The sequence below is a fragment of the Neolamprologus multifasciatus genome, chromosome 2 (genome assembly GCF_963576455.1).
Source record: "Neolamprologus multifasciatus chromosome 2, fNeoMul1.2, whole genome shotgun sequence".
Lineage (NCBI taxonomy): Eukaryota > Metazoa > Chordata > Actinopteri > Cichliformes > Cichlidae > Neolamprologus > Neolamprologus multifasciatus.
In genome coordinates, this window is record NC_140440.1 from 3,056,730 (window position 1) to 3,083,186 (window position 26,457).

General features: G+C 42.5%; 1 protein-coding gene across 1 annotated transcript in view; it reads right to left on the minus strand.

The window, feature by feature from the left end:
• Positions 1 to 739: 739 nt before the first annotated feature.
• The window catches only part of mtnr1al (melatonin receptor type 1A like), a 33,427-nt gene continuing 7,709 nt past the window's right edge, over positions 740 to 26,457 (minus strand). The window contains exon 2 of the mRNA XM_085183000.1: positions 740 to 2,832. Coding sequence (XP_085039126.1) covers positions 2,063 to 2,832 — 770 coding nt within the window. The 3' untranslated portion in view covers positions 740 to 2,062. The remainder of the gene's footprint in view (positions 2,833 to 26,457) is intronic.

Sequence of the window (26,457 nt, forward strand, 5' to 3'; positions counted from 1 at the left end):
ACACTTAACAGCAGAAGACAGAGAAAGAACCTTTTGCTGCTTTAAATTAAAAGTGGATTTTGATTAATGACACTTTTAACTTTCAGGCCTCACAAAGTCAAAAAAGCTTGTAGCCTCCTAAGTGCCCTGGCAGCAGGTGTGGGGATGTTTTGCACTCTTGCACATGTTTGTTTCACCATTTTCTGACACATGTTTTTTGCAGGAATCTGGGCACTAAGACTGTGGATGCACGACTCACACAGGTGGATGTGGTGAAGTGTGGCACTTCTCAGACTCGATCTTGCAGTTGCAGTTTTTTGTTGGGATCTCAGAGCTTTAAGAGTGTGTCGGTCATCCATGCGTCATCTCCCAGCTTTTGGCCCGATAACTAGAACTGGAAGTCAGAGTAATTATTACTGTATCAGTATAAAAGCACAGCATAGTGTTTCCCCCACAAAGACTTTAACGGGTTACTAACAACCCCACGAATACACGGGGTACTTTATTTTAGTATTTTTATTTGCATTTTTAATGGATCGTTGTTCACCGCCTTGAACTGCAGCTGTCCATGGTAGTCTTTCTTCTTCTCTGTGAGATGTAGAGTCAGAAAATGCCGCAGGTGGAGGAGTGAGCTGCTAAGCTGAGCAGAACCAGGACTGCCAGCTGCAGTCGAAGGCAGTGGAGCCAAGGTGCGGGGCTTGAGACAAACGCACAGGTAGCTGCTTATAATGCTCCTTTCTAAAAGGACTTGGTGATTAAACCATTTGCAGGTGACCTGAGCACCTTCTAAGTGGTAAACATTTGCATACATGTGATTCCATTGATGTCATGACTGCCACCAGCTGAGTGCAGGGAACTCTGTGATACAGAAAACCATAAAGCAGAAACCCAAACCATGGCTGCTAGAAGTGATGGATTTTGTAAGTGATGCTGTTAATGTTTTATGATGAGCTACTTGAAAAAGTGTTCCTGTCTTTTAACTGTACAGCAACTTTTCAGACTTCATGTAAATTTTGGGGCTCGTTATTAGAGCTGAATGACAATGAAGTCACTGAACAGCTGTTTTTATTGGATTAGATTACACAACAGCTGGTTGGTAAAAACAGGTGAACTCTGCAACATTTCTATCACTCTGCAGTCATAGACGCATGGACACCTTAGTTAAGACTAGGTTTAAGTTGGACTGGTCTTAACAAATATCAAGTTTTAGTTAGGACCAGTCTTGCAGGAACCAGACCCATATTGTGGAGTACTTTTATGCTTCAAACTGGGACTCTTAGTCCAAAGCTGTCTAAGCTGTCACTGGACAAGTCCTCTATCGTCCCCCTCTGTCCTCAGTGAGAGTTTGCTACCTTCTTACATAGATTAGTAATATTACAAGTAAAATATCCCAATCGTTGTTGTGAACACACAGAGTCTCTCGCAGCCCGTTCAAAAATGTGTCGCACCTTAAATGATTTTAGGTGCGATAAATGATAATGATAAAAGTATATAATGCGTCTTCATTCTCCTCAAAGCCGATTTGTCATCTTTGTCGTTATCTTCGTACTTCGTAGGAACAGGAACAGCGTCGACCTCTTTTAAAAAAATCACAGTGTCAGAGCTCTGCCTTGAATCTAATTCACAGAGGATGCTATTCAACTCAGTGACCCCACATTTAACTTAATTATGTTGCTAATTAAACACAATGAATTATGCTCTCATCTGAACATTAAGTCACGACTTTATTACCCAAGAAAGTCAGGATGAAACACATTCCCCAGTTAGGAGTGCTTCCCAAGTTCTGGCCTCTCCCTTGCTCTCTGCATTTTTAGTCTCCTTGTTTCCCTGAAGGCATCACTGATAACTCTCAGTGTGGCAACATTTATTTCACTTTGTCTGCTCTTCATCTCTCCTCCTGCAGCTATTAAAGCGCTCCTATTTTTCTCTCCCACTCAGTGCTCTTGTTGTTCTCCTTCCACTGTACCTTTATTTGCTTTCTTTCCATTTCATCAGTCCTATTTTATTTTCCTGTCAGGGTAAAGTTCTTTCTATCTTTCATGTCATTAAAGATAAAAATCTCTGCATTTCCAAGTATTCCATCTCAGCAGTGGAATTTGAAGATGATGAGGACGATCCTCTTGTACTCCTTCCTGAAGTTATGGTTCAGGACACCGTAGACGACGGCATTGAGGCAGCTGTTAAAATACGCCATGAAGTAGCTGGCTGTGAACAGCCACTCTGGGATGGCACGGCCCAGCGTGGAGTCCACTGCCACCGCCAGGCCAATCAGGTTCAGCGGCGCCCAGCAAACAGCGAAGAGCACGAACACCACAAACATAGTGAGGAAGTTGCGGAGGTCGTGTGGCTTGATTTTAGGTCTCGAGTCTGGCTTGACCCGCCGCCTCACCTGGATGACCAGAATCCAGATACGCAGGTAGCAGTAGCTGACAATGCCAATGGGCAAGATGAAGTGCACCACCACCACGGCGATGGTATACAGTGAACTGACGGACTGGGCAAAGGTGCAGGAGTAAACCCGCGGGTCGTACTGCAGCGACTCCACAAACCAGTTGGGGACGATGGCGAGGATGGTGAGCGCCCAGACGAGCACGACGTAGCACATGGTGTTGCTGTTGGAGAAGAGCTTGTCATACTTGAGGCTGTGGCAGATGTAGCAGTAGCGGTTGATGGCGATGCCCGTGATGTTAAAGATGGAGCCAATTACGCTGAGGCCCATGAGGAAGCCACTGATCTGACAGTGGATGTAGCCGGCAATCCAACCGTCGTTGAAAATGGCAGTGAGCACCAGCGGGTAGGGATAGATGGCAACCACCAAGTCAGCAAAGGCCAGGCTCACAACAAAGGCGTTTCCTGTAGAGCAAGAGGAGGATGACAAGCTGTCAGTATAAATGTGAGTTAGTCCAAAAATCTTTCAGGCAGGTCGCCAGCTAGATAAGTCAGATCGACGCATTCTCACTGCCAACTCATCACATGCTGATACCTGTAGCACTCGTCATCATATTTTACCCTTCATCACACTTGTGGACACACCTTAGTGTTACTTTTCAGACGCGGTGGCAGACACACACGTGGAATCACACAAGCATTTGAGTCTGGTCTGGGCATTACATTAGTAAGAAGTACTTAGACTGAGTTTGGGCTATACTAAGAGATTTACTACAAAGATTGAAACACAGGGTACTGCACTGCAGTGGTTTGAATTATATCGTAGGACTGCTTTCTTCCATTTTTGCAGTATCTCTAAAGTTAGAAATATCCTGTCTAAGAGTGACGCTGACAAACTAGTTAATGCATTTACTAATTCTAGGCTGGACTACTGTAATTCATTATTATCAGGATGTCCTAAAAACTCCCTGAAAAGCCTTCAGTTAATCCAAAATGCTGCAGTAAGAGTACTGACAGGGACAAGAAAGAATATTTATCCTATATTGGCTTCCCTTCATTGGCTCCCTGTTAAATCCAGAATTTAAAATCCTGCTCCTCACATACAAGGTCTTATATAATCAGGCCCCATCTTATCTTAATGACCTTATAGTACCATATCACCCCATTAGAGCACTTCGCTCTCAGACTGCGAGTAGTCGTTGGAGTTTTCTTTGTATTAAAGTAAAACAAAGTTCTTCCATCTACCACAAACTTCTCCAACATTTCCTTTGTTGCCCCTCCCCCTGTGACAGTGATGATACAGTGGTGTCTTTTCGACATGTTGTAGGGTTTCAGACCACTCTACTTTCTAGGCTGTGAAATAACTCCACTGTGTAAAAGACACTGGGGAATATCAGTTATGTACAAAATGTCCAATGGCAGTGGTGCATTACCTTATAGTACTAGTGCGACACTTGTCATTTTTCATTTTCAAAGTTGTTTTAGGGGACAAACCAGAAGCTGAGTAGTTTCTGGGCTTCATTGTTTAAGCCGTCACTATATCTGCTAGTCAGCACAACATTAAAGGAAAGAAGTGAATTCTTTCAGAGTAAAAGCTGAACATATCAGGATGTCTGCGGAGGAAGTAGAAGAAGAAGAAAAGCACGAAGTCCAACTTCCTGTGAGATCACATTCCCTGTAAACTTCCCTTTAATAGCATCTGCATCATAAGGCTCTCCAAACCTCATCACTGCTGCTTTAATGGCTCCACCATCATTCAGGCAAATTAATACAGCTGTCCCGAGCTGCTCTTGCGCACTTCCATATAGAACTTGTCAAAAGAAATCTCCCAATAATGGGCTGTTGCTCCCAGCAGAGGCATAAACATCAGTTTTGAGCCACAGTTGCAACTGATAAATTTTATTCCAATTTATCAGCTCCTTGCTCAGCCGACTTCTCCGACAATAAGAAAGCTGGGGCTCGCTGATGTGCTGTAAAGGTCTTTCTCCCACACGAGGAAATGAAGTTTGAGGGCCTGATTTAAGAGTTTAACATTTACCTGCCACCCCGAGTGAATCGTGCTGCATTTCAATTATATTTTCCCACGGCTGAAGCCATTGTACCAAGCTCCCTGCATTAAACTGTCCTGCCTCTGAGCAGCATTATTATTACTGCCAAGTTTCCTATCTCACATACAGACTGTTTACCCCCAAATGTAATGAAGCTGGGTTAGTCTGCACATCAGCCGACTTCTACTCTCTAAAGTTTTTCCCAAAGCCATCCACCCAAAACCAGCTGCTGGTTGGGAGTAATTTAATACTTTTCCACATCCCGTCCCCGGCTCATATGACCAAAAACAAACACACGGGAGTGCTACCTGTGGCTTCACTCACACAAGCAGCAATTTAGCTGAAGAAAATGCTGCCCAGTGCTATTTCTGTTCTGTTATTTATTCTGTTTATCGACGCTGATGAAGCAGTGGTTTGTTCAGTTTGGCAGCGTATCTGAAATGAGCTGTTTAAGCTCCTCCCGCCTTTAAGTGTACTTTTCTTCTGATTGGCTGCCCCATGCAAAGAGAATGGTTGAACAGTGAGTGGGTTTGAGGTTACCATCGTGCATCAAAGTTAAGCTAAAGAGATTTTCTGTTCCGGTTCAAATGTCATGTCAAGCTTTCTTTAAATGGACGTTCAGTTTGGTTATTTACAGTGAACGGTTTGACAAAGAAAGACGACTGGGATTTCTGATTGATAGTGGAAGCAGAAACTCCAAGCCGTGTCATCCTCAACCTCCCAGTTACAAAAGTTGACTTGCAGGCTCAAAGCTTATATCACAGAGCGTGCAGTGGGAGCGGGGCTGTCGATGAAGGGGGCTTTAATGACACCGTCTCCTCTCGTCATTCAGTATTTATCACCATCCTCATTACAGCGACGCTCTGTCAATATTCTGGAAGGCGACTCTGCGTCTGTTGCAGGTCACAGAGGGAAAGTTAGCAAAGAAAAGGGAAAGTACGCTCCCTTCTGCCGTATTTTGCGGCAAAATTATCCACACCCACCGCCGCGCTATGAATTATGGGATATATGGGACCACAAAGCGTGCACCGGACCACGCTTGATATTTGGGGAAATCTGGCGCATTTGGAGTATGCATTTGAAGTACACTTTGAATTGGGACAGCCGTCGTTGCGTGGCGGTGACATAATCGCACTTAAAATGCGTACTTCAAGCGTGCAGACCCTGAATTGGGACACAGCCCTCATGTCTTAAACCAAAATCCTGATGACTGAAAACTACAAAGATGGCAGCTTCCACATAGATAACGATGAAAAAGAAAAGGTCAAGAACTTTAATCTGCCAAGATCAATAATTAATCATTTGAAATCAAAAGAAAAATCGCAATGTTAGAGCAACGATGAAGTCACTGGATAAAGTCTTCAAATCTATAGTACAGTTTTATTTTCTCTACGCTTACCCAGAGCTGTGAAAGCTGAAAAAAGAAAACAGGACAGTCAATGAATCAGTGTTTCTGAAATGTGGAACTTGAGACAGATTTTATCAGTACCATGGATGCCCAAAGACTGACAAATCAATGTTGGACGAAATAAAGCCAACAATGCCTGTGGAGGGCAAATAATGAAGCTAGAACTCAGTAAATTTGCACAGGAAAACAACAGTTATTGGAAAAGGACATCATGGTTGGAAGACCAGAAGGAACAAGGTCCCGAGGAAGACCAGCAATGCTTTGGTTGGCCTCCATTATAACAACGAAAAGAAGAACTCAATTAATCAACAGTGACCAATATCCAATAATGGATTGGGAACCAACCAATGACCTTAACTACCTAACACAGTTTAAGGCCTGCCTACTTCGCTGACAGGTCACTACAGCATTAGCGAGTAGAGCCCCTTGGCCATCATTTTGCTTTTTAAAAGTCCCCAAGGTTTTAAGACACTGGACTTCTAACAGTGTAGTCGGTGATTTTTATCAGATAAAGACAAACACTAAGACTCTCCAACTCAGATGATAAATGAAGCACAGTCCACAATGCTAATCAGCCTCATTAATACAAACGTGTCCTAATCAGCTCAGAGATTTCTATCAGTGTGGAGTGATCTTTGCCTCCTGGACCTGCTGAGATGTTCTGATACTTTCAGAGATATTGGTTTTTCCACATTGAAATGCAAACATATGCAGCTGGTGGGACCAAAATCTAATCAGACCATCAGCTCTGCAGAGGGAGCAGAGTGGGAACTGCCCAGTGTTTGTCCATATGTCCCAGTGTTTGTAACTGAATGACTGAGACGAACGGCAGACGACCCCACGAGGGAGCTTTGTCCCTCAAAGAGCCCTCTGTGAAGTCATCAGGACTCCACCTGAGGGTTTTAATGCGCTGTAGGAAGAAGCGCAGATGTGACTGTGCTGCTTCACAAACAGCATCTCTCTGCACCTCATTTACCAGGTGATGTTTCCTTGAAGTAGCACATGCGGCACGTGCTGTAAAAGTCACGCAGCAAATAAAACTCGTATCTGATCACTCGTGCATACACCTGTTTGTTGATCCAGCAACCATCATATTGAACACAGGGAGGCGTCTGTCTCTTTTTGATCTCAGTTCACCTTGCTGAAATGAAACAGGAGACACTGCCTTGGGCTCCAGACAGAAACCAGGGTTCAGACTGTAAGTAAAAGATATTTTTCTGTCAATGGAATATTTAAAGAGCGGTGTTTGGAAACTGGATCATATTTAGGGGCAGATTATAAGAACAGTGCAGCCGTCTACAGCTTTGAAAAAGTTTTCCGTTTGTCTGTCCATCTGTTGTTTAACTCTTTACCCTTTGAAAGCCTGCTAGCACTAACCGTTGTTTCTCTTTTCGGGCCTGAGAGGTGTCTGTCATATTTCAGGCCTGCTCATAGAACAAAATGACTGAGTGTACACTGGAAGCTAGCAACGGTGGTCTGTGCCTGTGGAAAAACCCACAAACTATTCTGATGGTCGTCAAAACACGACTTTATTGATATTTAAAGAGGTGTCAAAACTTGTCAGTAAAGGGGAAAGAGTTAGAGTTTCTTCTATTCTTTAATGTCTTGATACATTTTTATTTTGTTGCCTCACTAAGCATCCATCCATCCATGTTGTGAACTGTCACCAGGCAGGCGAAGCCTATCCCAGCTGTCACTGGGCTAATATTCCAGCCACCTTGAACTCACCATTCACCCTAAAATGCATGTCTTATGACTGATGGAGTAAAAACTCATCAACCAGCACAAGATACCAATGCTGCTGTCAGAAAATACACACATTTTAAAGTGTCTGGTTATTTGATGATCTTTACCACAAAATTACACTGAATGTATATGTAATGAGGCCAAATATCATCCAGCAGCTGACTGTGAACCTGAGCAGCTGGCCTGAAGGGCACGAGGCAGGAAGGACCAGCGCTAGCTGGTTTGCAGTGAAAAAAATGTTCAAAATAAGATAATGATTTTGCCATTTCTTTGGCTAAAAGGAAAAAATAAAGGGCATATAGTGAAATAAAGGCAGGAAACATCAGAACATCAGTAACTTCAGTACTGTACTCGAGTAACTGCACTCCAATATATTTTGCCACTGTCCTACATGCTGTCAAGAAATTAGCTCTCTAAGATTCACAACATGCATCACCACTGGACATGCACTGGATATTTCACTAGTGCAGCTGAACAAACACATTCATTTTAATTACCTCAAGAAGGACTCAGAGTGAGGTGTTAACGAACTCCTCCTTTCTCTGAAATGAATTAATAAGAACTTGCTTTGGTGGAAAGGGGAGAGGAGCAATGTTTAGAGTGCTGTTTGAAGCTACATCGAGTCTGATGCTCGCTGCCTTGAAGCTTTGCATCAGCAGAGCATCCTTGGTGCTGCGAGCGCGTGGACGCCAAAGTTTCTCAGCCTTTGATCATTGAATGGACTCAGCAATTAATGAAGTGGCTGTTAGCGAGGATGCAGAGCACAGGAGGATAAACCAGCACAGCTAAAGTCAGTTGCTCAGCAAAACGTGCTGAACAACTCATTCATGTCCACACTGAGGTTAAAACTCACAACAGTTTAAATTGATCAGTTTAAACTAATGGCTTTAACTAACTAACTGTTCTGTAAGCCGCATCTGTTTGTGCCTATTCTGCAAAATGAAATTGCAAATCTCTACAAGTGGGTGGCAATAACAGAGCCAACATCTGGATGTAGAGGAAGAAGCCAGCCAGCATTCCTGCCACCTTGAGAACCACACATGATCCAAACAGTGACCTCATCAATCCACAGAAAGAGTCTCAGAGGTCTGTCCCCTTTAAACCTCCTCCCACGGTACAAACAAATACAGCGGGTATTTTTATAAAACCAATTTATTTCCAGAGTCAGGCTCTGCCTCCAGCAGCAGCTCTGCCTCCTCTGCCTCACCGAGAGCACGAGCACAGAATTACACCCAATGAGAAAGTGTCGGAGCAGTTTACGGGAAATTACATCGAATAAATCATGAGTGCTGGCGGCTGAGCGAGCGTCTGAATCCTTGGGCAGGTGAGAGGTGGCAGCGGCGAGCTGAGATGGGGCAGGTAGCCAGGATCAGGTGAGCCTCGAGACACGATGTAAGAGAGAAAGAGAGGCTCGTTAAGCTTCCTGCCACCTGCTGCTGCTGTCCTGACATCCACATCTGCTCTGACTCAATAAAGACAATTACATTTATTAATAATACATTTAAAGTGTGATGTCTTTGCTCTAAAGCTAAACTTATATGGATGGCATTACAGATTAATACTGTGGCCCTGATCCTGTGAGCACTGTTGGCTGACTGCTGCCACGTGTAAGTGTTCATTAGCCACATTAATCTCATCAGTCCTCTGTTTGGATGTTGGAATTTGATTCAGTTTTATTTTGTACTTGGCAACAGTGGGAAGGAAAAACTTCCTTTTGACAGGAAGAAACCTGCGGCAGACTCGGGCTCAAAGAGAGGGGCCACAAGAAAGCTAGCACATCTGTAGAATCCATACGTGGCCTGATTTATGCAGCTGGAACAAAAGTACTCGAGCTGACATCCTCAAGCGAATGCTGAGTGATGGAGGTCGGTTGTAGATGCGTTCAGTTTTGTTTCTGTTCAGCACAGAAAGCACAGCTGCAAACGCTCTGTCTGATCAACACAACAGCTCTAAGCAAGGATTTGCTCGCGGATGATTTCAGAACAGTCATGCTAAGCTATTGACGCTCTTAATCTCACCGATTCAGAACAATAATTAAATAATAAAATGTAATCTGAGCTGCAGCCTGACGAGGAGTGAAAACTGAACGCAGCGCAGGGACTGCTCTACATTAAGAATTAACTGTAACGGAGTTTCAAGTTAATTTCATGGCTTTGCTGTAATGTGAATGACTCTGGGCCAAACTTCTTGAAAACATCTGTTTGATTTTTTTTTCTTTTAGTTTCTGCAGATTTGGTCTCAACACAAAAATTTCAACACTGTCTTTTAACCCCAAACAACTCACAACATGTTGTTGTGAGTTGAAACCACTGGTTTGGCTCATTTATTATGGAATCAGATGGATCTGATCCTAGAATCGCCCCTGCAAATGATTAAGTACAAGTAGCCTACAGTTATACAGTTAGCCCACATTTAGCACATTTTCCAAATGAATAGATCTTGTAGATCTAAACTGATTAGTTGATTCTCAGTCTAATGATCATTCTCTCCAAAACCTGTCAGCATGATTTCATTGTATAAGTACTCGCATGCACAACTGTCTGTTCAATTGTCAAAATTGGTCAAGAACATAATACCATGAATACCATATATGAATTTCTTTGAATATTTGATAAATTGATGACAGTCATTGACAGTCAGGTGAAACTAGACTAACGAAGGGGGAGTGTCACACACAGGTGTGTTCCATGATTGTGTGCTGCCAAACACAGATACATAGAGCTTGACCAGAGCCAGTCTGATCTCTGAACATGGATAGACAACGCCAAGCAAATGGACAAGGGGAAGTTCTTCCTCAAGGAAGAGGAGGAAGAAGAAGAACAAGAGGAGGACTGAGAATGCGTGGTGGAGGAATAGGGGGAAGAGGCCGAGGTGCGCGAAGACACTGTGCTGTCCCAAATGAAATTCGGGCCACAATTATAGACCATGTCATAAACCATGGCCTCACAATGGCAGAGGCAGGTCGTCGAGTGCAGCCTAATGTGCCTCGCTCTACAGTCTCCTCCATCATCCAAACCTTTCGCAGGGAAAACGGGTATGTACTCTATGTAATCTATGATGGAATTATATGTTGTATAGGACAGGGCACTGTGCGTGAGGCAAAAAATGTATAACTTACTGTGGAGATTTTGTTTGCATCTGCCTACAGTAGTAGGTCTATACTAGCAGGTGGAGAGGACTAGTGGAATGTTTTGATACTAAATATGACAAGAAATATATTGAACAAATTACTGTAAACTATGGAATTACATAATTTATACAGTTTAGAGTAGTATTCCAGTTACTGTACAATGTTGCATTAGGATTGTGGTGAAGTTACTGTGAGTAAAACAATAATACAATTACACTGGTAACTTACTGTATTCTGTTCTTTGTGTAGGATTGGACGACAACCTCACGTGGGTGGCAGAGGAAAACTGCTCAATGAACAACAGGAAAGAGAAATTTATAACATGGTGATGGCAAATAATGCCATCACATTGAGACAGATCCGTGATGCCATCCTTCAGGACAATCATATATTCCAGAGTATGAACACAATAAGCATCTCCACAATAGACCGGGTTTTGAAGAAGCATCAGATGACAATGAAACAAATCTACAGGGTACCATTTGAGAGGAACTCTGACAGAGTGAAGGAGCTGCGCTATCAGTATGTAAATGTCAGTCAGTTACTGACTGACATTTACATACATTATAATCCTTATTTTGTTGTCTCCCAATCAAATCTATCTAATACTGTAGGTTTTACTGTAACATCTCAGTAAGCCATCAGTATTTCCCACTCCCCTTTCTATCAAATACCCCTGCAGTACTTCCTCATAGGCCTATCACTAGTTTAGAACCACTGGAGTAGTGGCCTGTAGTATATTGAACCTGTAGGGGAGAGCATGTAATTGTCTAACTGTAGTATATGACTCTTCTGTATGACTGATTTTATGTTTACTCTATTTTAGAGAATAATGGCATTGGAAAGACATGAGACCCCTCACATCCTGGTGTTCGTGGATGAAGCTGGCTTCAACCTGGCCAAGGGCCGAAGACCGTAATATTATTGGCCACCGGGCCACAGTGGATGTCCCAGGTCAGCGAGGGGGCAATACAACTATGTGTGCTGCCATTTCTGAAAATGGTGTGGCCACTCACAACTCCAGTCTTGGCCCATACAACACATACAAGCTCCTCATCTTCTTGGATTGCCTTTATACCGATGTTATCCCTGAAAATGAGAGCGGTCTCATAGGCCCTCACCTACCCATTCATGTAATTGTATGGGACAATGTCAATTTCCACCATAGCCCACTCATTAGGGGCTGGTTTGCAACGCATCCAAGGATGGTCATGGGGTTCCTACCATCTTACTCTCCTTTCCTCAATCCGATAGAGGAGTTTTTTTTCTGCTTGGAGGTGGAGAGTGTATGAGCATCATGCTCAGGATCAGCGTCCCTGCTCCATGCTATGGACGCAGCATGTGACGACATTACAGGAGATCAATGCAGGGGATGGTTGCGGCATGCACGCCGTTTCTTCCCTCGTTGCATCGCAAGAGAAAGTATCCGCTGTGATGTGGACGAGAATCTGTGGTCAGACGGACAACAGCATGTAAATAATCAGGAGGGTGAAGACAGTGGACAAGAGCAGGAGAATGAGTACAGCGACCACTGAATAAGTCCTTGTTTTTTGATTTTGTGTTCATACAATTTACTACTGTAATGTACATTTTCTTTTTACATATGTATGAAACTTTCTTTGCGTGTGAATAAAGCTATTGAGAAGGATCTTTGCCATTTTGGAGACACTGACTGTTTAAATGAGAAAGGGATTTAGATTGAAGCCTGAGTGAACAGTTTTGGAAGAGATATGAGCTTTTGCAGGTGAGCTATAGTGTTGTGCTAAACTGTAAGAGTGTTTTGCCAAATGATCTTAGAGTTTTGAGAATGTAATTTCTGTTTCAAGAAATGAGCCAAACCAATGGAGAAAAACTGTAAGGTGTAAATCACTATGGAGCATCTCACACTATAACTGTTCAGATGTGAGACTTCAGGTGAACCCTGATGCTGACGGTCACTGACCCTCTGAGCCTGGAACCACATTTTAACCCTTTCTATAGAACACCCAACAACACACAGCAGATCGTTTCACACATGAAATGTGAAGTACATTAATCTTACAGCTAGGATGGACAGTTGGATGAATGGTTGGATGAATGGACGGACGGTTGGATGGATAGGTGGATGGATGGACGGTTGGATGAATGGTTGGATGGATGGACAGTTGGATGAATGGACGTTGGATGGATGAATGGATGGACAGTTGGATTGATGGACGGTTGGATGGATGGATGGATGGATGGATGGATGGATGGAGAGTTGGACAGATGTTGGATGGATGGACGTTTGGATGAATGGATGGAAAGATGGATGGATGGACGGTTGGATGAATGGTCGGATGGTTGACGGATGGACGGATGAATGTGCACAAAGAAACAGATCGACTTTCTGTGTCTAAAAATCAAAACAAGAGCAGCTATATAAGAAATGGTCATATGGTCATTGAAGACTTTTTTAAATACAACAATTGCACATTATAGATGTCAAAAACCTTTACTGTGAAAGGAAAAAAAACAGGAAAATGCCTATTTATCATATGCCCAGGGGTTCTGGTACAGATCAAAAGTTCCATTTCCGTTTTCTGTGTGAAAGCCGGTGACACGGTGAGTGATCAGACACCTGTCCACTGGTTAGGCTGTGATCTCAGTATGACCCTGGACTTTGTGAAGGCTCACCGGTGGGGTGCAGTTACAGTCTGCAGGTAACCAGAATCAGAATGGCAAGGAGAGGAAAATATGGGAATTAACTATGCCTCCTCCCATTATGTTTGTGATGAGATTAAGAAGCTGAAGCTTTAAAGTCCATCAGTTTAAATACCCCCATGAGACTGTCTCATTATCGGGACTAGTCCATACAAGCTAATTATGCTTAATTTCATAAAGATTTCCTGTGAAAACATGTGCTTGTGTCTGCCAGTTTAAGACTGATTATTGGACAGCAGTCCTGCCGACAGCAGCACACAGTCACTCCTTTACATGCTGACAGCTGGCCTGTGAATGCTCCATAATCGATTGATCACATCTAACCTCCTTTAACACACAGTACTGTATTTTCCACACTATAGACAGTGCGCTTTATAATCCTGTGCGCCTTATGTATGAATTCTGGTTGTGCTTACTGACCTCGAACTGATTTTATGTGGTACATGGCGCTCAAAAATCTCTCAAAAAATGTATTCGTTTTAGTGACTGGGAAGGAAAAACTCAATGCATCATGGGAATCCCCGGCAGCCTACGTCTATTGCAGCATAACTAAGAGAGAATTCAGGGTCACCTGGTCCAGCCCTAACTATATGCTTTAGCAAAAAGGAAAGTTTTAAGCCTAATCTTAAAAGTAGAGATAGTGTCTGTCTCCTGAATCCAAACTGGAAGCTGGTTCCACAGAAGAGGGGCCTGAAAACTGAAGGCTCTCCCTCCCGTTCTACTTTTAAATACTCTAGGAACAACAAGTAGGCCTGCAGAGCGAGAGCAAAGTGCTCTAATAGTAGTGCTACTACAAGGTCATTAAGATAAGATGGGGCCTGATTATTTAAGACCTTGTATGTGAGGAGCAGGATTTTGAATTCAATTCTGGATTTAACAGGAAGCCAATGAAGGGAAGCCAAAACAGGAGAAATCTGCTTTCTCTTTCTAGTCCCTGTCAGTACTCTTGCTGCAGCATTTTGGATTAACTGAAGGCTTTTCAGGGAGTTTTTTGGACTTCCTGATAATAATGAATTACAGTAGTCCAGCCTGGAAGTAATAAATGCATGAACTAGTTTTTCAGCATCACTCTGAGACAGGATATTTCTAACTTTAGAGATGTTGCGCAAATGGAAGAACGCAGTCTTACATATTTGTTTAATATGTGCGTTGAAGGACATATCCTGGTCAAAAATGACTCCAAGGTTCCTCACAGTGTTACTGGAGGCCAAGGTAATGCCATCCAGAGTAAGAATCTGGTTAGATACCATATTTCTAAGCTTTTCAGCGCCGAGTAAAATAACCTCAGTTTTATCTGAATTAAGAAGCAGGAAGTTAGTGGCCATCCAAGTCTTTATGTCTTTAAGACATTCCTGCAGTTTAACTAATTGGTGTGTGTTATCTGGCTTCATGGACAGATAGAGCTGGGTGTCATCTGCATAGCAGTGAAAATGTATGCTATGTCTTCTAATGATGCTGCCTAGGGGAAGCATGTATAATGTAAACAGAATTGGTCCTAGCACCGAACCCTGTGGAACTCCATAATTAACCTCAGTGTGTGAAGAGGACTCTCCATTTACATGCACAAATTGGAGTCTATTAGATAGATATGATACAAACCACTGCAGTGCAATACCTGTAATACCTACAGCATGTTCTAATCGCTCTAATAGGATATTATGGTCGACAGTATCGAATGCTGCACTAAGGTCAAGAAGGACAAGCACAGAGATGAGTCCACTGTCAGAGGCCATAAGAAGATCATTTGTAACCTTCACTAAAGCTGTTTCTGTGCTGTGATGAACTCTGAAACCTGACTGAAACTCTTCAAATAAACCATTCCTCTGCAGATGATCTGTTAGCTGTTTGACAACTACTCTTTCAAGGATTTTTGATATGAAAGGAAGGTTGGAGATTGGCCGATAATTAGCTAAGACTGCTGGGTCTAGAGATGGCTTTTTGAGTAAAGGTTTAACTTCAGCCACCTTGAAGTCCTGTGGTACATAGCCGATTATTAGAGATAGGTAGATCATATATAAGATCGAAGAATTAATCAATGGCAGGACTTCTTTGAGCAGTTTTGTAGGAATGGGGTCTAAAAGACACGTTGATGGTTTGGAGGAAGTAATTATTGAAGTTAACTCAGAAAGATCGATTGGAGAAAAAGAGTCTAACTTAACATCAATAGTACTGAAAGTAGCTGTGGATAATATTACATCTGTGGCATGATTATTGGTAATTTTTTCTCTAATGATAAAAATTTTATTTGTGAAGAAGTTCATGAAGTCATTACTAGTTAACGTTAAAGGGATGGTTGGCTCAAAAGAGCTCTGACTTTTTGTCAGCCTGGCTACAGTGCTGAAGAGAAACCTGGGGTTGTTCTTATTTTCTTCAATCAGTGATGAGTAGTAAGCTGTTCTGGCTTTGCGGAGGGCTTTCTTATAAAGCAACAAACTATTTCTCCAGGCTAAATGATGATCCTCTAAATTTGTGACATGCCATTTCCTCTCCAGATTACGAGTCATCTGCTTTAGGGTACGTGTTTGAGAATTATACCACGGGGTCAGGTACTTCTGATTAGAGACCTTAGTTTTCACTGGAGCTACAGTATCCAGAGTCGTACGTAGTGAGGAGGTGAAATTATTAACAAGATAATCGACCTCTGTTGGGGTAGCGTTCAGATAGCTGCTCTGCTCTGTGTTGGTACAGGGCATTGACGATGATAACAGTGGCTGGATTATATTCTTAAACTTAGTTACAGCGCATAGACTGGTGTGAAAAATTGCTGCCACACCGCCCCCTCGACCTGTGCTTCGAGATTTCTGGTAGTTAGAATGACTCGGGGGTGTTGATTCATTTAAACTAACATAATCATCCTGCTGCAACCAGGTTTCTGTAAGGCAGAGTAAATCAATTTGTTGATCAATTATTAAGTCATGTACTAACAGAGACTTGGAGGAGAGAGACCTAATATTTAATAATCCACATTTCACTGTTTTACTCTTTGGTTCAGATGTGGATACTGTATTGTTCTTTCTTTGTAATTGTTTATGTTGTTTGTTGCTGGTTAGTTTGTTTTTTGTCTTTTTGGAAGCTGACACAGTCTCTATGGAGATGGGTTTTTGGGGGGGTTTTCCCCAAGGAAAAACGCATTGTTTTGAAAATGCTCTTGAAAACGCATACATTTCAAAACAAAGCTGTCCCATCGCAGTGTGGACACTCGAAAATGCATACATTTCAAAACGGAGCTGTCCCATCGCAGTATGGACACTTGAAAACGCAGACTTTCGAAAACGATGATGCATTTCAGTCATGTGATGCAGTCATGTGACCAATTAACCCTCTCAAGGCAGGCGTTGCCGATTTGCAACAGTTAAAAACTAACAACCTGATTACCCCACATACATATTTTTATGAGTTTTTTTTACTCAGAAGTACCACTGCAGGACTTGGTTGTGCATTAGCAACAAAAAGTTTAATTTGAGCCTGAGAGGGTTAAACAAAGATAGCGGGGGGTATTAAACAGCAGTTGTTTTGTTTGCTTTCAATTTTGACAGCCCTATTAAAGATTAATATCAGTTTGTACATGTTCCGTTTCTTCAAATTATTTAATTCTCACTTGCTTTGGCAACTTTGTACTTTTGTGTTACTTGCAGCAACAACTCCACCTCATTGTTTTTCCATTTAAAAAACTTGGTGCTTTTCCCCAACCTTTTGCTGCGACGTTTCAACGAGCCGGAAAGTAAATAAATGGCAGACAGAAATGAGGCAGGCCGAATCTTCTTGTTCTTCTTGCATGCGCAGTACTGGAACGTAAGCATTTTCAGCCGTTTCAATGTGGACGGACAACTCTGTGAAAATGACTGAAAACACTAGTGTGGACGCGGAGCATTTTCAGACGAAAACGCTGTTTTCAAATCTATCTGGGCTAGTGTGGACATAGTCTAAGGCAACAAAGGAAGTTTGACTTGCTGAGCATCAGAAACACCAGCAAAATACAGAGAGTGTTCTCAGCGGCCAGAAGAAAGATGGATGCCACACAGAGAAGTGTGGACAAGTGGGTGAAAAATATGTCTGACAGACAACTCACCCAAGCAGAGACAAATCCCGCTAGTGGACTGATCACAGCCACAGAAACATTAATTCGAAACAACATTGCAGACGTGGAAGCAGAGCAACTACGGACAAAGGTTTTGGCCTGTCTCAGCAATGCAAAGCCCCCAGTATCCAGCATCAAGCATGGAGGAGAGGAAGGCGCTCACATCACTTAGTAATGACAACAACATTACCATCCCTCTGGCAGACAAGGGTAGGTTCATGAGAAAATTTTGCTGCTCAGTGACAAAAATACTTATGAGGCCTTGAAAGGAGACCCAGGAAGTGGTTACAGGAAGAGGATGATAAATTGTCTGAAATAGTTAGAACAAGACAATGCCACTGACTGGACCTCATACCACAGGCTATACCCAGGGGAATCTACACCAAGTCTATATGGTTTACCAAAGTTACATAAACAGGGTGCACCTTAAGACCAATTGTCTGTATGATCAACTCGTTTCTGGCTTCGATGCTTAACCCATTGGTAGGCAGCTCTGAACACCACATCCAGAACACCTTGGATTTTGTTGAGAAGGTGAGAGATGTCATTATGGAGGCAGATGAAACAATGGTCTCATACGATGTTACATCTCTCTTCACTTGTGTTCCAGTCACTGAAGCGTTGGAGGTAGCTCGTAAGAGATGACAGGATGACCCCAACCTTAGCAACAAGACCACTCTCAGCACCGGCCAAGTGTGTTTGCTTTTGGAACTGGGTCCTCATTCCACATATTTCACATAAAAGGGTCAGTACTACAGACGGAAACATGGGTTTCCCAGTTTCACCCACTGTGGCCAATTTGGAAGAAGTGGAAAAGAGGCCTCTGTTATCTTACCCAGGTATGTAGATGACATACATCAATGGTCTTTGATCAGTGGTCATCACAATTTGCATATTAATATCAGGGTACTTTTTGTTGAATACAGCTCCGCCTTCAATACAGTCATCCCACACAAACTCACTCACAAGCTGGCAACACTCAGCCTACTCCCCACCCTTTGTGACTGGCTACAGGACCTTTTGACTGGCAGGCCCCAGTCCGTCAAGATCGGCAACAGGACTTCAGCCAGCATTATTACAAACACTGGCGTTCCACAGGGTTGGTCCTCAGTCCCATGTTCTACATCCTGTACACCCACGACTGTGTCGCCTCCAATAGGGATAACACCATACTGAAGTTCGCGGACAACACAGCAGGGATTGGTTGCATCACTGGAGGGGACGAAGTGGCTTATAGGAGAGAGGTGGCCGGTCTGGTGTCATGGTGTGAGGACAACAACCTCACCCTCAACACTGACAAGACAAAAGAGATGATAGTGGACACATGGCCTCACCAGCCGCTGTTTATCCGGGGCTTTGAGGTGGAGAGGGCGAGCAGCTTTAGATACCTGGGCGTCTACATAACTGAGGACCTCACCTGGACACTGAACACCACACAGCTGGTCAAGAAGGCTCAGCAGCGGCTGTATTTCTTGAGGAGGCTGAGGAAATTTGGTATGTTGGCCAAGATCCTCAGCAGGTTCTACAGCTTCATTGTGGAGAGCACACTGACCAGCTGCATCAGTGCATGGTACGGCAGCACTACTGCTATGGACTGCAAACGCCTGCAGAGAGTGATAACAACCGCGGAGAAGATCACCCCGCTGCCCTCTCTGCAGAGCATATACCATCGCAGAGTCCAGAGGAGAGCTGACTCTCACCCCAACCGGTCGCAGCAGATAGCCGCCCCTCCCTGAGTCTGGTTCTGCCGGAGGTTTCTTCCTGTTAAAAGGGAGTTTTTCCTTCCCACTGTCGCCAATGTGCTTGCTCATAGGGGGTCATATGATTGTTGGGGTTTTCTCTGTATCTATGAAGCGCCTTGAGGTGACTTTTGTTGTGATTTGGCGCTATATAAATAAAATTGAATTGAATTGAACTCCATCCTCAAAGACCCCACACACCCCGAACACGGACTGTTCACACTTCTAAACCTTTGTCCTGAGGGCAGAAGTGTCCAGAACATCCCGACTCAACAACTCCTTCTTCCCCACTGCTATCAGACTCTTGAACAGCTGACCTGTTTTAACAGTAAAAATAACCTTTGCACATCACATCATCTTACATATCAAACCAGCATATTAAGCTCATAGCTCTTTTGCATATAAATCTATTTATATGTTTCAATTTTTGTCTCCATTTATTTATTCATACTGTTTGTATTTTATTTGTTCTAGTTCTATTTGTACATATTAACAGGCATCTGTGTGTGGACAGCAGAGAAAGAATTTCATTGCATAGAGAAATGCTTTTCTTTGTACACATGACAATAAACGTTTTGAATTTTGAATCTATTAATGTGCAAATGTACTGTTTATAAGGTTGGGGAAACCTGCAGAAGTCACTTGGATGAGTGACTAAACATTTCTCCCACTAAAAACGTCCAGATGAACAGAATCAACCTTTTGGGACTTCCTTACCTTGATGATTGAGCATGCATCAAAAGATCAGGCAGAATATTTACAGACTACAGGTCACTTAAAATGAACATTTGGCACAAGCAGCTCACAGAGATAATTCCAGGAGGAGGAAACATCCTGTTTCGGTTTGAGTGCAAGCTTTAAGGATAGACAGAAGGAATAACTCTTGAGGTTAATGAAGCCAACTTTTGGGTTGGCACTTTTTGGATGTTGGTGTATGTGAAATGGGAGGGTCTTTAAATGAAAATTACTAACATTGACTTTTGAGAGAGAGAATAAAGCATTTTTTTATCAGGCTGGTTGTTAAAAAAACATAAATTGGCCCAAGAATGGAGCCCTGTGGAACCCCTTCATAACATGCAAATAGATCTTTAATCTTCAGAACACCTTCTTCAGATAAATGTAGACGTGCCTGTTTAAACCTTACACAGGCCCGAAGACCAGCTGGCAACAGTCTGGCAACCTCCAGTCACTAGGGAAAAATGTTTATTTCCCACGTTTGGTGGTTAGTGAGGGGTCGCTGCCATTTTCTGGCAGTAGTCACAAAGACATATACAATGTTTTGCTGTAAACCTCCTCTGAGCTGCTTTGGTCCCTAGCAGGTTTCTGCAGCCACTCATATTTTTTGTGAAGGAAACAACTTTTCTGCAATGTTTTGCAGTGTTCCCACTTTGCACATTTTTTTGTCCAAGATTCACTATTGCTCTGTGGCTATTTAGTAAGCTGGCAGACAAGACGGTGTCTTTGATACAAACTACAGGTGAGTGTGGCACAGTCACAACGAGGTTTTCAGTGCATCACTCTCCTTGTGACTCACAACCACTCACCAACACAGTTGGGGAAGACACATTTTCCCCTAGAACCCATAAGGTGCCAGGGGCTGTCTGGTTTCTAGGCATGTTTGACTGAGGCCTTACTTACAAACACAGGTGGTTAATTTCATTGTTTCAACCTAAAAAGGCAACAACAACTCAAGAAAGGCTCCAGGTTACTGATCCTATGGAATTGTGGGTACGGTATTTGGATGAGAGGGTGGAGATCACAGTTTTGAGCTAATTTGACCAAAACTGTAGCTCAGATGTCTTGGACAGTCTGTTACCACAGTAACCTCCCTGCAGCCATATTATTGGTCAGATAGTTACACTAAAATGCTCCAAAAGGCTCCAACAGCACAAACATAGTCCATAGTCCAATAATCTCAGGGCCTCACCTGAAACAAGCTTCCGGTATGATGGCGCCTGTGTTTGGCTCTGCCGCTGCCGGGTGCAGTTTGTCGCGCTCTACTGCTGTTGTGTTGTTTTTTTCTGCTCTACTGTTCTCACTCAGTCTTAATGATGTATTTGCTGCCCTGGTGTATGATCGCCTGGCTTTGCTATCCATCCGATCCTCTATGATGCCACACGATGTCTCGTCGTCTTCTGGCATTTTCCACCCTCCTCCATTAGCTGGATTCTACGAGCGTGACGGCTCAAACCCTGTGTATATACGTCCCTTAACTCGAGCCTCTGCAAATAACGAGGCTTCTAGCTCACTGAATATGGCGCTTTTTAACGCTCAATCTCTGTCTAATAAATCATTCTTGTTGAATGATTTTATATTATCTAAAAAACTGGATTTTTTACTCCTGACTGAGACCTGGCAGCGGGATGTAGACTACTCATCACTTATTGAACTCTGCCCGGATGGCTATACTTATATTACCCAGCCTTGGTTGTCTGGTTGGGGTGGTGGGCTTGCTGTGGCTTTCCAGGACCGTTTCTCCTGCCGCTCTGTGAAAACTGGACATTTTTGTTTGTTTGAGCTGCAGCTGCTTAAAATTGGTAACAAGGATCCTTTCTACTGTGCTGTGGTGAATCGTCCACCTGGATACAGCAGGTTATTTTTATCGGAGCTCAGTGACTTCTTATCCGCTACTATGAAGCTGTCTAGGGTGCTCATAGTTGGGGACTTTAACATACACGTTGATGATGACTCCGACCTATTCGCCAGAGACTTTATGAACATTATGGATTCTTTTCATTTGACTCAGCATGTGTCCGGTCCTACACACAGCAAAGGTCACACACTGGACCTTGTTTTTTCTTTGGGTTTAAATATTGATTTTATTTGCTCTGAGGACATTTTTATTTCTGATCACTATGTTTTTGTTTTCAACTTGTCTTTTAATGAGCCTTTGTCCCCCGTTAGACGGATGGTTAGCTCTCGCATCTTAAACTCCTCCACAGCGGAGAAATTTGTGGATACTTTTAACTTACAGCTATCTCCTCAAAATGTTGTTGATTTCTCAACCAGTCTTTTTAATAATTATTGCCTTTTTATTTTAGATGAAATTTGTTAAGACGAGGAGTGTTTCTGCCTCCAAATCTCCTCCTTGGCTAAATGACAGTATTTGTTGTCTGAAACGTGATTGTCATAAAACGGAGCGCAGGTGGAGGAAAGCTCATCTAAATGTTCACCTCCTCTATCTTAAGGACCTTTTAGCTTCTTTTAATAATGCGATCAGAGATGCGAGGGCTGCCCATTTCTCACACTTGGTTACAAAGAGCAGAGGCAATCCTAAGGTGCTATTCAACACCATTAGTGACATTGTTACTCCTGCTCTGCCTGCGGCCCCTACTATTTCTAACGAGGACTGTGAAAATTTTCTCTTTTTTCTGCTTGCAAAAATTCATAACGTGAGAATGAATTTTACACACTCAGCACCTGTTATCTCGATCTCTACCCCATCTCGGCCCATTATCTTGGATACTTTCTCTCCTGTTTCACTACCTGAGCTGGTAAAATTAGTGAATTCAGTAAAACATCCTCATTGAAAGGCTGAAAAATTGGGTCGGTGTATCTGGAACTGCATTAGAGTGGTTCTCCTCTTATCTCCATCACCAATCTTTTTCTGTGGCGGTCTCCGATTTTAGGTTATCCTCTACTTCCCTTACTTATGGTGTCCCTCAAGGGTCAGTTTTGGGGCCTTTATTGTTTTTAATATATCTTCTCCCCCTCCAGCAGTCCTCTTTTGAGGACATTTCTTATCACTGTTATGCTGATGATATTCAGTTGTACGTTTCTTTTATGCCCGAGGATTTATCTAAGCTTCAGCGTCTGAATGATTGCTTAGATTTGATCAAACGTTGGATGGCTACAAATTTCCTCCAACTCAACAAGGGGAAAACCGAAGTCCTTGCATGCGCCCCTGATAGATTTTTATCGCAGATAGTGTAAGCCCTTGATCCTCTTTCAGTGTATCTTAAATCCTCTATCAGGAATTTAGGTGTCACCTTTGACTCGAGTCTCACATTGGATGGGCATGTGAAATCTCTGGTTCGGTCTTGTTTTTATCATTTAAGAAATGTGGCTAAGCTAAGCCCGATTTTATCTCGCTCTGAACTGGAGATTGCTATACATGCATTTATTTTGTCACGCTTGGATTATTGTAATTCGCTGTTTATGTGTCTAAGCAAAGGTTCTCTGGATCGTCTGCAAGTTGTGCAAAACGCTGCAGCTAGACTTTTGACAAAATCCTCCAAGTACTCACATGTGACACTGTTGTTATCTCAGTTACACTGACTTCCTGTTAAATTTAGAGTCAATTTTAAGATCCTGGTCTTGACCTACAGAGCTGTTAACGGACTGGCACCAGCCGACATCTTTGATCTGCTACAGCCCTATGTCCCTAGCAGGTCTTTGAGGTCATCTGATCAGGGCTTACTTGCTTTAAAAAATACTAAGAGGAGGACTAAGGGTGACAGAGCTTTTGCCACTGTGGCCCCGAGACTGTGGAACTCACGCCCCCAAACATTAAGAACTGCGGACTCAGTAGCTGTTTTTAAAAAACAACTCAAAACTCACCTTTTTAAAACTGCTTTTGGTTAATTTTTTGCCTGTTTTATTTTCTCTTTTTAAATCTTTTTATGACTTGTAATCTTATGTGCAGCACTTTGTGATTCTGTCTTGAAAGGTGCTATATAAATAAATAAAAAAAAATTTATTATTTATTTAGAGGTCCAGTTACAAATCCAGTTGGAACCTAGCAGACACTTAGCAGCTACTGCTTTCTGTATTGCCTTTTACCTGTAAGTAAAAAAGAGGCCACACCCCTAATAATGCAAAAGGGGAATTTTACATCCTTCCTCATACAGGTGTTATGAAAGGGAAAATTATCTATAGAAACTAAAACAGTTTGTGTATCAGGCTGTAAATACGTTTATTTTTACATGGGAGTCTATCCGTTTTTTAAGTGATGACGTATGAATCCTGCTTCCGAGTCCAGACTACTCTACGTTTATTAAGGCTGTTGTGTTTTTAACATGTTTTAATGATTTGTATCTTGAAGTCAGTAATCACTGTTTACCTTTCTCGGGTTTTATTACCACTATTCATTTTAAAGCTCAGTTTTTAAACCCTTACAATGTAACTACATCCCAGCCCATGCAGGAGTATATTAATGGCTAACCTCGTATTGTGGATGGATTATCTCAGTTGTTTCTCCTGACTGAAGTTTGGTCTCTTTACAGCATCCTGCCATGTGAATGCATTTGTCCCTAACCATTGGGAACCCTCACGTTAACTTTTATCGAGTGGAAAAAAGTTAGCGTTCATCCTCCAGCTTCAGTCTGTTTATATTATGCTAACATAGCTGTGTAGCTAGCCACCGCATAGCACATCATTATATACCAGCTAGTGCAGCTTCAGTAACCCTACTAACGTCACTGCTGTTTAGTTTTCTGTCTTCATTTATGTCTGAAGTGATAACAGAGCTGTACATTTTAATCTTACAGAAATCCCTCAGTCAGAACATGGTATATCATCTTTAGATGGAAACTAGTGAGCTAACTTCCTGCTAAATTCTAACTCCGTTAAACTTCAGAAATTCTGTTTTCATGGATGCTTGGATGTTAAACTTTACTGTTACACCTGGTAGAGCAGCCACACCGATCATTTAGACAGTCAAGAATTTATATAGCTTGTAACTCTCAGTGATGCTGCAGTGTTCATTTGATTTAGGGACCTGAAGCAAAGTTTGGACCCAGAAACAGCTAATGACGTCAGACTTATACACCAGATGGGACTGACTCTCTGCTGCTGCCTCTGCTGGACACTAGAGGAACTGTAGCTCTTTGTTTTCATATTTGCTGCATAGCAGATACACTTGTTCTGTTTGGAGGGTTAATGATGGATCGATTATTAACAGGTGTGGTCACATCTGTAGACAACGCTCACTTTTTCTGCATTTTGTTGCATTATTTTATCATAACCCTCCAAGAGAAGATGATCAGTGCAGAGGTCTTATTTGAAGTAGAGAAAAACAAGATGAGGGTACAGAATAATATTGTAATCAATTAGCTATACAGTGTAAAGTGGATATTATAGATCTACCAGCTTCTATAAGGTATAATTTCTCAAATGTGCAATTATACCAACCTTCGTGTGAATTTTAAAAAGGCTGGAAAAAGAAAGTCTTTCTGTTATCTGGAGTTTCTCAGCAGGATGTAAACCCACCACAGTGTCAGTGCTCACACTTTAAGCACTCTGATCCTTCAACAAAGAGAAAGAAACCTCAGATGCAGCAGGTTACTTCAACCATCTCCAACTAAACTCTTCATCTGTTCCAGTCTTCCTGTGTGACCGAGTAGTAATGATACGGTGTCCATGATAATACTAACAAAAAGGTAGTAATGCTCTCTCAGATCAGCTGTTTTTCCAGAGGATACGGTTACAGCTGACAGTTTGAACAGCACCATGAAAACTGCTAAACGAAATTATGAAATCGGCCGACTTGAGAGACGATGCAGATCAAAGGTTCAAAGACAGGTTTTGATTAGTTTAGATTACATTTTAAAGATTGAGCACGCCCACGTGGAGCCTCATCCATAGAAATGCTGCTGTGATAAATGCCTTTTAGTACCAGACATTAAGAAATGATGGTGGAAATGATGAAGCAAGCTGTTTCATGCCACATTTCAGACAAAACCAATGCACATTTTTTAACTGGAGTGATGACTGCTTCTGGTTTTTTGCACCAAGGGAGAAAAATGTGACACTGGAGATTTAACTGAGCTCAGGCCTGAAAGAACAGTCCATCAACACGACATCAGAGCCGTACAAACGCAGCAGGACGTGTGGCCACAAGCAAAAAGTTCAGTGTTAGACTGTTACTGCAAAAGCAATCTAATTACTTTCTGCAATGACTAAGTAAAGTATGCGTTACTTTCTTCATAATTTCTTTTTCTGGAGGTTAAACAGCGGTGCGGCGCAGTTTGTGTAAAATGTGTTGATCTCCAGCACCCTGACCTGTGCTGCCTATCGCTGTGAGGAGAGACTACAAGCAGGTGCAGCAAGTCTGAGCACGCTTCACATTCATGCATCGGGTTTTTAAACTGTTGCTTCAGTAAAGTTCTTAAGCTCAACACGATGAAATGAACAACCATGTTTAATGTAAACCTGTTGTCTGTGAGCTGTTCCTCCACAAACTGTGTTAAGAGCAGACTTCACCTCTTCTCACATCTGAGCTGTTTTTGATTGAAACCCCGATGAATTGATTTTCCTGC